Below are 14,322 nucleotides of genomic sequence, written 5' to 3'. Positions count from 1 at the left end.
TTAAACTTTTTCCAGAACACAAAATAAAAAGAATTTTTTTTTCAATCAGGTCTGAATTCAATTTATTTGAATTGACATTGCATTGATGTCCAATGCACGAAAGTGTACTAATAAATTCTCATAAAGATGAGCTGTATTAATACTCATGCAGCTAAAAAAAAAATACACATCATGCAGTCAAAAGCAGTGTGTTTATTTCTTATGGATGTGTTGAACATACCCTAATTAGTCGTGCAATAAAATGAATTTAAGTTATACTTCAATTCTGAATTAATTCTGTGATTTAATTTCTGGTTGTTAAGTCTGATTTATATCATAAAGAAAAAATATCATGGAAATTTGATTACAGTCAAAGACAAGGAATTACTTCTGTTGGATGTTTTGCACATACTTAATCTTTCAGTGAAAAAGCATCAATACATAACTTTGCAGAGAAGCCCTCTGATACAATTATATACTGTTAGTATTCAATCATATCAAAGAGAATTATAGAAAATATGAATTAAAAACAATCCCACTGAGTGTGTTGTTCTTTCCGAAAATGAAATAAGAATTGTGTGGGTGTAATTTTCGACCGTCCGTATTATTAATTCATTTAGATAAAAATGACTAAGTTTATTTTGATTGGACAATTTGCCATTCAATACAATGTGTTGCACTGTATTGCAGCAGAAAACATAGCTGCAGATCTGTAGCTCTATACCTGGGAAAACCCAGACAGATAAAGCAGAGAGCTACAGATCCATGCGCTTTAAAAACCTTCAATTTACGCCACCGATATTTTATTGCTCACTTCAGGTATCATTTCTTATATTTTATGTTTCCCCAAGCTTTATAAATGATATCTGATAATTAATCATACATATAACTCTTATTCCTAAATGCTTATTCACCTTTCAACGGTTCAATAAGGACCGTTTATGGAAGTGGACGTGAAAAGGGAATGTTTTAAACATTGTTAAAACCGAAAATGCAAATCCATAGAGGAGTGTTTCGGACCGTTGAAAAGTAAATAATAAAGTGTCAATAATAGGAGTAAAATAGTTTATTAATTATCAGATACCATTCTAAGAGCGTAAAAATGCATTTACTACAAGAAATAATTCCCGAAGAAATCCACAAAAATTCGGCGGCGTAAATCGAAGGTTTTTATAATGCATGGATCTGTAGCTCTCTGCTTTATCTGTCCGAATTTCCTCAAGCAGAGAAGCAGTTAATAATTAACATAAAATGTTAATAAAAATATTCCATCCAGAAATAAAATTAAACAATACTGAACTTTGAAATATCCTTCCATATGATTACTGGTTGACCAAATTTTAATAAATTTATTTTGACTTTAATTACATTGTTGTCCAGTGCAACAAAGTGCAGTTAAATTCTTATTAATAATAGATATATTAATATTAACCCAAATAAAAAAATCCAATGGTCAGTCAAAGAGTAGTGTTTATATATTCTGCAGAATGTGTTGCGCATACCCAAACTACTAGTATAGTCGTTTGATGAAATTAGATAAAGCAATACTTAACTTTGTCCGAAAAGTCCTTAGATATGATTATTGGTTAGTAATTTTGATACATATCACACAGAAGAAATTTTAATAAATTTGAAAAAAAAATTTCCTCCACTCTGTTTTCTTAAACTTTTTCCAGAACACAAAATAAGAAGAATTTTTTTATCTTTCTTTTCAATCAGGTTTTAATTCAACATATTTGAATTGACATTGCATTGATGTCCAATGCACTAAAGTGTAGTTATATTCTCATAAAGATGAGGTGTATTAATACTCATCCAGCTAAAAAAAAATCCGCTCATCATGCAGTCAAAAACGGTGTGTTTATTTCTTATGGATGTGCTGTACATACCCTAACTAGTCGTGCAATAAAATGAAATTATATTATGTTTAAATTGTAAATTAATTCTGTGATATAATTTCTGGTTGTTAAGTCTGATTTATATGATAAAGAAAAAATATCATGGAAAGAAGAAGTCTCAATAAGGCTATATCTGTGGTCCCCGGTCTCTCATCAAATTTGGAACTATTATCATACAGCTTATGAATTAAATTTCATGATTAACATATGTATTTGTTATACCCTTATAAATATCCTTCTATATATTTATTACTAATAAAAAGTCCAACAAAAGAAATGTTTATTACGTCGGTCTAACAATTTCACTATTGACCGGTCTTACATAAGAATTGTTAGACCGCAACGTCACTTGTCTGTTACGTCACAATTAATAATCATCGTTCAATATCGGCGACGCGAAAATAGCCGAAGTTAGGAGCTATTTTAAATGAGTTGTTGCTAACAGCAAGGTAAGGTAGAAGGGAATAGTATGTTTTGTGATAAATAATTTTTGTGATATAATAGATTTATAATTGATTTTGTTCTTTCTCAGCTTGTTTTATATTTACTGAAGAAGAAGCCATAATTTTCCATATAAAATAATTGATAGTAAAGCGTGTATTGATAAAACTGATCAATCTTAAGTGAGCAGTGAAGGGTATAACAAAACAGTTATAGACTGGGATTCGGGCAACATATGATTTGTTGGACCTGAAGATGAAAATTTTGCCCTTGGCCTGCGGCCTCGGGCAAAATTTTCACCTTCAGGTCCAACAAATCATATGTTGCCCTCATACCCAGTCAATAACTGTATAGTTTTATATATATCAACATCTAAATATATAAAATAATGTCTGTACACACCACACGGAGATGTGTTTTCAAGGTGGGGTCCCTTGATTTTCATGAATATCAAAAGAAATTAGTGACAGGTACACACTTTAAAGCTTCCGTAAACACCGAGCGCAGCTTTGTTCAACGTCGACTTTGAAATATATTGTGTATATTATATATGTATAAAGTTTGTGTGGAAATATCTTTGTTGAACAACAATGCGCTCTATATTTTCTAAGTAAAAGTATTGTGATTTCGAATGCGGTCGATGCCTTCATTTACATTCGATCAACCTCTTCCTGACCTGTTTAGAATTACAATAGATCACGTGAACCCATATCGTCACAGGTAGTTGGCCAGGTAAACGTGTTTTCAGTAAGACATTTGTGTGCTGTTGAAAGGTACTCAGTTTTATATCGGTCGGCATCGACGAGTTTGGTTCAACGTAAATATCGTGAAATCGACATTTTTTTGTATTTTGATAAATGTCCTTGTAGTTGGTTGTATTTATTAAACATATAATTTGTGTTTTACAAGAAAATTTCGAGATTTTATTTTGTTTACGCCTCTTTAGTTCTATAGCCATTTCTCTTCAGATAGAAGGTCTATATATACTCTGTTATTTTTATCGTATATTTCATTGAATCTTGTAGTTGTAGCTATAGTCTATTAAGAATTGCTTATTTAATCTGTTAATAAGCTCTAGATTAATTTTCGCCATGCCAAAACACGTACGTGTTCATGAGGATCATTGCATTTGTAATAAATGTTACACAAAATGTAGGAGGGGTCAGGTAGGTCACAAACACATGAAAGAAAAAGGTGTAGATCATGTTGATTGCTCTGTTTTATATTTTGGCACCAAGTCTCAAAGATTCTGCGCTATTTGCGGTATGAGAAGAAAACAGTTAAGAAGAATCAAGAATTCTGACCGTTCATCTTTCTTTCTAAAACATTCTATTGTATTTTATGACAATGCAAGGTGTTGCCCTAATCATTTGGCAGAAAATGGTTCTATTAAAACTTCCGAATTCCAAAAATATTCTTTTAGACTCAAACGCAAACCAATTTCTATGTCTTCCTCTGAAATTTTGCAGCATTTAGTCAAGTGCAGATTACTTCTTCTAAAGACAGACAGTTCACGCATTGACTTTGAAAATGGAAACCTTGATAACAGTGACTTTATAAACTTAACAGGTATTACCCGAGAACAGTTTGATGAAGTTTGTTCTGCAGTAGAAAACAATTTTCGAAACAGAAAATATTCAGTCAGAACTGCAGTTGGAATTTTGCTTACAAAACTGAGAACTGGTCTGTCTAGCAGTATGCTCAAAACTATTTTCAATGTTAAAAGTACCAGGTATGTATGTAGCATCGTAAAGCGTGCCAGAAAAGCGTTGTTAGCTCATTTTGTACCAAATTATATCGGGTATTCACATGTTTCCAGGGAGAAAATTATTGCACTTCATACAACAACATTTGCAAGAGAACTATTGGCTTCTGGGGATGAAAACACCGCCATTCTTTTAGTTGATGGAACTTATATTTACATACAAAAAAGTTCCAAATATAGTTTTCAAAGAAAATCTTTTAGTGCTTATAAAGGCCAACCCTTGGTTAAGCCAATGGTGCTAGTTGCATCCAATGGTTATATTGTGGAAATACTGGGACCTTACTTAGCAGACGGTAAGAACAATGATGCAGCCATTTTAAATAAACATTTGTCGGATGATGAAAGTGGGCTTTTGGAATGGGCAAACAAAAATGATATTTTGGTTTTGGATCGGGGGTTCAGGGATTCTTTGGAAATGATTGAAAGGGTGGGTTTAAAGTCTGAAACTCCTTTTTTCTTGGGTAGGGGGCAAAAACAACATTCTACGGAAGAAGCCAACGTGTCTCGGCTGGTTACCAAAATTCGGTGGGCCGTAGAATCTGCTAACGATAGATTGAAAACATGGAAGTTCTTGGCGAACGTAGTCACCAACACTCAAATTCCATACATTGGTGACTACGTTCGCATTGTAGCCTCATTGATTAATGCCTTTAGGCCACCATTAGCCAAAAACTCGCCATCAGACTACGCCATTGCTAAAAAGATGTTGGAAAGGTCAGAGGTAAAGGTCAATCCACTAAAAGATATTTTTATCAAAGAAAACGGCAGGCGAACTTCTTTGAAAATGACAAGAATTGATGCTGCGGATGTGGTCCAAGAGTTCCCCCGCTGACAGAAGATTATTTGCGTTCTTTGACATTCGGTGTCTATCAAATAAAACAGGCCGTATCATATTCATTGGAACATTTAAGCGAAGATGGGGGGTATGATATATTTGTAGGTAAAGATGCGCCAAACATTGTACAGGCCAAAATACAGTCCCGTCACGTATCCTCAAAATCCTACTACCTTTGGATACAGTATGACCAGGTAGATTTGGAGGACCCAGTAAAATACTGGTATTGCCAGTGCAGGTCAGGAGCACGTTTGGTGGGCTGCTGCACACACGTTGCCTCGGTCTTGTGGTACATTGGTATCATAAGACAGGATGGACATCTTAAAAAAAGCATTCTTCCTGACAAGGTTCTTGATGGTGGTGTATGAAATTGACAGTGTTCTTGTGCGCTAGCAACTGCAATAGATGGATTTTATTTCACTAGAATACTGAAATTCACGGCATTGAATAGCAAATACGTTATTCTATATTTCTGGAATACGCATGCCCGGCTTTACGCTTGGGCATTCTGGGAAAAACTTCACGGTCTAGCTGTGAAAACTACTATAGATAGACTGTATGATAACAGTTTCGTTGTGTCATTCGATAACACTGGCCTTTTCTGTTTGATTCTGAAGTTTATTTATTGTATAACTTACACTTTAAAGCTAACTACACAACAAAACTTGCGTCATATAAGGATAAGATTCAAGACATCTAGCTTGCGAGTTATACCAACTTCCTTGATAAAATGTCAACTTCATAAGAAAATCTCTTTTTTTCAAAGTTTGTCGCAAGACACGATAAGCGATTGATACAATGCATTTCCACACACACATATATATATTTTAATTCTATAACATACTCGGTACAATTCACAATTAAGGCCCTATTATATCAAAACTGTATCATCTATGTTTAATTTTAAAAGCTAACTTTTTTTCAACATTATCAAACTTGAATATATTAATTTTTTAAGCGTTCATTAGTTTAACGTTTTTTAATCAATGACTATCAATTACGTAATCAATTAAGGGATAAAAAGCGTAAAAGAATTTTCTAGTCATCTTTATTGAAATAGAAGTATTGAAGGTAGAAAAATGCATTCAAAATGCAATTTTAAATTGACAACATACAATTTTCTAGATATGACCTTGAACTTGCCAAATGACCTTGACACGCCTTTAAGGAGACATAAGACAAACAAAAAAAAACATGCATGGATTGATATGTTTTTTTTAAACTAATTTTGAATGAAAATGACAATATTAATAAATACCTAAAATATTACGAAATGGCAAGTTTTATTTGCTCGCTTAGATACGCGACTTTGTTTTTCATGTTATTTTATACAAATATTTGCATCCGTTCTTAAAGTGTAAAATGTTCAAAAATAATATTGTGACAAAATGTTACAAAATTCTTCCATTTTATCTGGCATACTAGTGCATTATTCAGACAACCGATCTAGATAAATATTTGAGAAAATTGCCAATTTCTAAAATCAAAAGTTTGTGAATTATTTATCTTTCTGTCATTAGGATTCTTTGTACAATACATCATCTTCCATTTAAACTCCAATCCATTATAGAGCGAAATAAATCTGAAACAAAATACTCCAGTAAATCTTTTCTACAAGTGACCTTGAACTTGTACCATTTTACACTGCATTTTCCTCAACATAGAAAGTGTCTGTGTGTGGGGGGAGCAATATTTTAATAACTTTTAATGAACATTTCCTATAGTTTAAGTACCCCCCGGTAAGGTTGGGGAAAAGTCCCCCCCCCCGTTGCTACGTGTCTGATATGTGACCATCAAGTTGATCAAACAACCTTGCAGCAATCAGGACAAGAATTTGAATAGGCATTTTTTGCGTTCAATCTTGGAAGGTTCCCACAAAACTCCTTAAAAAATTATTTAAAATGAATCATTTCTTGACAAGTGCAACTGTACATTTCGTTCGTATTAAAACCAAAGGTCATTCAGTGGCTTTAATTTATTTATACCTAAAAATTCTTCATAAAAAACAAAAAACTTGTTAACCCTTTTCTTTCTGTAATCTGTACATGTTAAGTATGTAGGTTTTTTTCTTTTATTTTTACACATCTGAAGAATTTTCCGATCTTGTGTGTTCATATGTACCGAAAAGTAAATTAACATTCATTTATTTTTTTTCAAATTATATAAATTTTCAGAGTTTTCGATCCACATTCGTCGACTGACAACAATATTAGCCTATAAAAAGGAGAAATAATTCTGCATGCGTGTCAAAAGATGTATATTGAATCCGAATTTACGATACTCCAGCTTTATTTTCCTTAAGTGTACTAATAATATCATACTATATCAAAGCTATCGATAGAATATGAAAATGTACCTTATTATCAATATCTAGTATTTTCACATAATTATAATTATATTATTAATGCATTGCAATCACAATTTCCCAAATTCAATGAAGATATGTTTGTTTTTTCCCCCCATATTTATTCATACTGTTCTTGTAACATATCCCCCCGGCCCCATCCAGTTTAGATATAAAAAAAAAAATCATTTTAACATAGTTATATAAACAAAAAAAAAATCGCTGATTTTATTATTATTTTTTTTTTTACTGTTGTTTGAAATCCATATATATCGAGCGACTTCATACTCTTTATATAAAGAAGCTTATTTAAATGTCTCCGCCCACTACAGTTAAAAGCGAAACCGATTCCTTTGTGCGATAGAAAGTCCCGGAATTTTGAACTGCGATAGGTGTTAAAAATTACCTTGTTAGAGTTGATTCGTAAAAGTATGCATTATGAAAGTATAATGATTAAACTGGAAATACTTTGTACTGTACAATAAATGTAAACATGATACGATATCCTTTTAGTAAATCGATAAAATTCGGGCGAAAAAAGGGACCACGCTACTATACTTAAGTGGAATACTCCTTTGATTACAAAGACAAGGAATTATTTCTGTTGGATGTTTTGCGCATACTTAGTCTTTCAGTGAAAAAAGCATCAATACACAACTTTGCAGAAAAGCCCTTTGACACAATTATATACTGATTGTTGATTTTAAATCATATCAAAGAGAATTAGAGAAAATGTGAATTAAAAACAATCCCACTTAGTGTGTTGTTAGTTTATTTTGATTGGACAATTTGCCATTCAATACAATATGTTGCACTGTATTTCAGCAGAATACATAGCTGCCGAACTGTAGCTCTCTACCTGAGAAAATCCAGACAGATAAAGCAGAGAGCTACAGATCCATGCGCTTAAAAAACATTCAATTTACGCCACCGATATTTTGTCGCTCACTTCAGGTATCATTTCTTATATTTTATGTTTCCCCAAGCTTTATAAATGATATCTGATAATTAACTGTACATTTAACGCCTATCCCTAAATGCTTATTTACCTTTCAACGGTTCAAGAAAAACGTTTGTGGAAATGGACGTAAAATGGGAATCTTTTAAACAGTGTTAAACCGACAATCCCAATCCAAAGAGGGGACTGTTTCGGTCCGTCGAGAGATCAAAAGTCTCAATAGTTTGAGTAAAATGTATAATTAATTATCGTATACCATTTTAAATGCATAAACCGGAAGTAATCAACAAAAGATGAGCGGCGTAAATCGTCGGTTTTTACAATGCATGGATCTGTAGCTCTCTGCTTTACTTCAACATGAACAAGTACACTCATCAGTGTATATACTCATCAGTGTATATCAAACATTCCCCACCATCCACCCTTCCAAAGACAGCCTTTTTATACAATTTTCCTTTAGGATTGGTTGTATGTTGTAAAATTTGCATAATGTAAGTTTGTTACCAAGTTCGATAATTGAATTATGGCCCTTTGAAGAACGTAGACAAAACGATCTTTGATCTCTGCTTTATATTATGCAAATGTTTAAACAATGTTAATGAGGAACAAGCTTATAGACTATATAAGACTTTTCGATATAAAATCTGAGTAAAGAACCCTTATGTTGGGTTCAAAGTCTGAAATTGTTGGGAGTTACACTCACTAAACAGTTACTGCTATGCAGGACTGATGGAAAGCGCGTTTGATAGTCCTACAAAGGAAACCGGCGCTTTGTTTGATTGAATCTCAAAATGATTACTATAAATCAGTCAAACACAAAATTAAAGTTTAGCCGCTTTGCAATGTTTTGGCCTTCCCAAACAAGTGCTAGAAAGCAGCAAAATGCAACTTTATTCTAAAGTATATTGTCGTTATTATCGGTTGCAAACTCAGATGCATAGGAAGAAAACAAATCATATTAAAATTTATCTGGTAATTAAAAATAAACTTATTCCATAAGGTTTGTTTTAAAATAAGAACACCACGTTTGAAAACGTGGACATGTTCATTTTCAACATATGTCTCATAAAAATTTTCGTAGTTGAATAAATATTGACCATGTAGGTATTTCTTAAATAAACAGTACATTAAGCATATTAAACTGCAATATAATGCAGTGCAATATATCTTTATTTAAAAGCAGAATTATTAGCATAAAATTAAAAAATAAACTTCACACAGCACAGTTTCTTCTGCATGTTTCGTATACGTGCCCAAATCAGTCTTTTGATATACATATAAAAATCAGTGAAAATAACTGTTGTTTGATGACAAATCAACTCTAAGCAGGTGAGTACTGTTATCATAGTAGTAAAATCTCTTTTCTTGTATAGTGCACCTCTGCACCACTCTTTATTCTTTGAATTTCAAACACGAGAATTTTATTCTTATACCCAAACTTGTCCTCGGTAAAAAAAAAAATCAATTTGGTACCTCATCGCAATTTTTCGACATAATTACTGAATTCTTAATCTAGATTCATATTAAACTGTTAAACTGTACACTCCAGCACTATGTGAATAGGTGGATATAAAAAAACCCATTCAGATTCTTCAATTTAAAAATAATGAACTGATGAAGAGCAAAGAAAACTATACCAGTTTCTGCGTGATTGAGATGCCATAGCTAAAAGTGATTTTCAGATTAAACATATATAGTTAAAACATGGATTCTTATGTAGCATTTTTATTTTAATTGTATGCTGACCTTTGCAGCTTTGAACATCGAATTTACACGAATAGAAATTAGTGATCTTACTTGTAATATTTCCCTTTGCTGTCGGCATCGGCCTCCAATTTCTAAGAAATCCTTTTGGAAAAACCACATAACATAATTGTGGTCTATGGAAAAAGTCCGATATATCCAATAAAAAAGTAATCCTAGATGACTTAAGGCCGGTATACACGGTAAGATTTGTATTATAAGATTTGTATCATAATACAAAATCTTATTGTGTATACACTCCTAATACAGTGTATCATAAGATTTTTCGAATCTTATAAAACTGTATTAAGAATAGAGCAATGCTCTATTTCCTAATACAAGTCTTAACTCACCTTTCACTTTCAACCAATCAAATGTACTCACATTGGCGGTCTTCCTATTTATATCATTACTAAATAAAGCACATGGTAAATAATAATGGCCGACTTTTCGAGTAAAGATATCGAAAAACTCGTGGTTTTATGGGAAGGAGTAGAGGACTTGTGGAAGAAGTCAAGCTGTACCTACCACAAAAAAAGATGCTAGAAGCAGAGCTAATTATTATAGTTTTTATTATTTTGACAGAGAGAGAAATATGGCAGGAGAAAACACGTGGGAATAATAGTTTATTTACAATCTTATAAGATATGTATTAGCGTGTGTACAAGAAAGTATTATAATACAAAAGTATTATAATACTTGTATTATACTACAAATCTCATCGTGTATACCGGCTTTTAGACATCTCACGCACTCGCGTTGTAAACGAAATTCTTTCTGTATGTAGCCTTAGTTAAACTATCAAAGAAGCATCGAGAGTCACGTGTTAATTGTTCGAGCACGCTTATTAACCCAATTCTTGCGAGTTCAGCCCAAAGAGTGTTTTATTCCGGATCAGTCCAGTTGGTAATTTAATAAGTGGCCATTAAGAAACATACACTTATTTTAAATTCGTATGTTATTCAAAACCAATCATTTCATTTTTGAATATTGCTATTTTTGTATTTCTTTTAAAAATTAGGTTGTAACTTGGAAAATACTAGGTTTGATTCGGCTCAGCCTAGAACACCCCCTACAATATATTTAAACAAATTAACGGTGAGATATCCAAAAATTGCTTTTCTAGGTGTCTATGGGTTTTTGCGTTACTAAGGTAACAGAATGGTCTCTCTCTGATCCATTAATTAATTGAGCCCCCCCCCCCTCCCCCAACATTTTCCACATTTTGAACATTGAATTATTTTGTAGTTTTATTGATATCTTTTAACGGTGGGATTAACAAATATTATACAATTATGGACTATTTTGGTGTTGAATATGGTTTGTTATTCACCAGAAAAATATTCATATTGACCGAGGCGAAGCCGAGGTCAATATGGATATTTTTCTGGTGAATAACAAACCATATTCAACACCAAAAGAGTCCATAATTGTTTTATTATATAGTCGGGATTTGTATAGATAAGACATTGAAGGCTGTATGACGACACCATTTTCATTTGCGATCTTCCATTGTTGAAAATAAAAAAAATCTCCAGATTACTGTGTGTAATCTCCGTGTTTTCCTTTCCGAGTTTGGCTATGTGTAAGACGTCCAGATGTTAAAAAATAATCCTGAAAAAGGTTTGAATAATCGTTTTCCTGCTCAGATACGTAGCTCGCTGCGGCCGTTGCAACCATTGTTTACAACGTTGTTTGATATTTTGATTGTGACGTCACAATGCCGTTGCACGCGAATTGACCCTCCGGTGAATACGGCCTAAAATCCGGTGAATATGTAGTGTTATGAACTGTTTGCGTTTGTATAGATTATATAGGGACTATATAAATAGACTATATAATAATAAATATTAAATAAGAGGCCCATGAGCCACATCGCTCACCTGAGCACTAAGGGTAGGAAAAAGTAGAAAATGTTTTTTTATTGTAAAGTTTAAATCCAAAAGTAGTCCCATGACCAATCATGGATTTGCTATTTTTTAGAAAATGATTTTTAAAGAATTTTCCTATATATATCTTTGAAAACTTTGGTCGGCCATTTTCGCCCCGCCTTACCCCCGGGGGTCATGATTTGAACAAATTTGAATCCACACTACCTGAGCATGCTTCCATATAAATATGATGAATTATGGCTTTGTCATTCTTGAGAAGAAGATTTTTAAAGAATTTTCCTCTATATTTCTATGTAAAACTTTGGTCGGCCATTTTGGCCCCGCCCTACCCCCGGGGGTCATGATTTGAACAAATTTGAATCTACACTACCTGAGCATGCTTCCATATATATATATGATGAATTATGGCTCTGTCATTCTTGAGAAGAAGATTTTTAAAGAATTTTCCTATATATTTCTATGTAAAACTTTCGTCGGCCATTTTGGCCCCTTCCTACCCCCGGGGGTCATGATTTGAACAAACTTGAATCTACACTACCTGAGCATGCTTCCATATAAATATGATGAATTATGGCTTTCTCTTTCCTGTTAATAAGAATTTTAAAGAATTTTCCTCTATATTTCTATGTAAAACTTTGGTCGGCCATTTTGGCCCCGCCCTACCCCCGGGGGTCATGATTTGAACAAACTTGAATCTACACTACCTGAGGATGTTTCTCCATAAGTTTCATCTTTCCTGGCACAGTGGTTCTTGAGAAGAAGATTTTTAAAATATGCCACCAAATTTTCATTTATTCCCAATTATCTCCCCTTGAATGAGGGCGTGGCCCTTCATTTGAACAAACTTGAATCCCCTTCACCCAAGGATACGTAGTGGCAAGTTTGGTTGAAATTGGCCCAGCGGTTCTTGAGAAGAAGTCGAAAATGTGAAAAGTTTACAGACAGACGGACAGACGGACAGCCAGACAGACAGACGGACGCCGAACAAAATGTGATCAGAAAAGCTCACTTGAGCCTTCGGCTCAGGTGAGCTAAAAATGGTAAAGAAAAGATTGGCATTATATAAGCAAGGGCTATGAATTTTACTTTCCAAAAACTTTTAAAGAAATATTTCTTGAATGAATGCTGCAAAGATATGTACATGTACTCATGTAGCTTACCGGTTTTTAAAAATTAGAATGGACAATATGTTGATCTGCATCTTTTGCACAGCAAAATTTAGGGTGCAAAATCTCTAAAGTACTTTATAAAGTCATAAGTAAAATACAAAACATAGCAAAACATAATGATAAAAATCAATTTCCAACTTAATAAGGAAAATATAGGGGCATAAACGTATAGGGCCAACCACCACATCCAAAGAGAGTAAAAGATCACATAAATGAAGCTGCCTAGTTTGTCTGTGTCCACAGTTTCCTTTCCATCTTTAGCAAAAACTCCCGTGTTATAGAAATGGTCCAACATGGCTTCTTTTTCGACGTATCTGTCGTACATCCATTTTGTGAGTCCATTTTCGTCTCTAGGGACGTTTTGAATATTGAAGACACGATAGTGTATGTGTATGGGCGGGAATTTTCCCATGGAGAACATCAGAATCAGGGCGTTCGGTGCTTCTCCTTTTGGATAAGCAATGGTCATATCGATGATCCAGTTTAACCTTTCAGAATTATCTTTGAAATTGCAGGGGTCTGAAAGATGTATTTATAAAATATATGCACGGACCAAAACATAAGAGAAAATAAAATATATTTTTGGTAAAACTAATTGTTTAGTTGGATACACAAAAATATAGACCTTTAAGATTAGGAATATACAGAAGTATTTGAGAAAGATATTTAATAATTATTAATAATTAACTAAAATGAAACATATGGAGATAACGGACATTATTCAAGATCAAAAATCCATAAAACAATACAAAGAGTAAAGCAAACACGGACCTCCAAAACTTCAGAGGTGGGGCCAGGTGCCATGGAGGAGTGAGCAACCCCTGCCGACCGACCACACCCGCCGTGTAAAATCAAAAGTTCTAAAGTGGAATTTCCATACCTTCCTTTGGTGCTAATTCGTCTAGTATGGTTTTTGTTACCCCCAGTCGAGGCAGACAAACGTTTTCAAGCATAGGCAAGCCATGTTTCTTTGCATACCTTTAAACAAAAAATTCTACTTAGAAATATTTGTAAATTATCGATCAATGCTAATACATACATATATATAAAATATAATGTACAATGTAAAATTTGAGTATACCTTTGGTTCCCTGATTTTCTAGTGGAGAGGAACCCTCCCTCAGGAAACAACACTATCCATTTCTTCAGAGTTGTTAAGTAAATAGTTTTCAAATGTGATTTGAGTTTGTTCATTTGTTTGGTTCTTTCAGATACAGTCTGAAATAAGATACATTTATTGCATGATCGAGAGGGAAATATAAAGATTTGTTCAGCCAAGAAATATCATACTACTCTCG

The 14,322-nt window shown here is 33.4% G+C and overlaps 1 protein-coding gene across 1 annotated transcript; it reads right to left on the bottom strand.

Annotated features, from left to right (window-relative positions):
* Positions 1–12,984: 12,984 nt before the first annotated feature.
* On the bottom strand, positions 12,985–14,001 carry LOC134262953 (acyl-CoA:lysophosphatidylglycerol acyltransferase 1-like; the record flags this gene model as incomplete). The annotated part of the gene is made up of 2 exons (XM_062745272.1): positions 12,985–13,543; positions 13,905–14,001. Coding segments are annotated over 2 exons (567 nt in total), but the record flags the coding sequence as incomplete, so codon positions are not given.
* Between the last annotated feature and the right edge of the window lie 321 nt (positions 14,002–14,322).

Source organism: Saccostrea cucullata, unplaced genomic scaffold (genome assembly GCF_032062105.1).
Source record: "Saccostrea cucullata isolate Sc308-1 unplaced genomic scaffold, CSIRO_AGI_Scuc_v1 ctg11509, whole genome shotgun sequence".
NCBI classification, from domain to species: domain Eukaryota; kingdom Metazoa; phylum Mollusca; class Bivalvia; order Ostreida; family Ostreidae; genus Saccostrea; species Saccostrea cuccullata.
The sequence above is the reverse complement of the archived record's forward strand: the minus strand, read 5'-3'. Positions and strand labels throughout refer to the sequence as shown.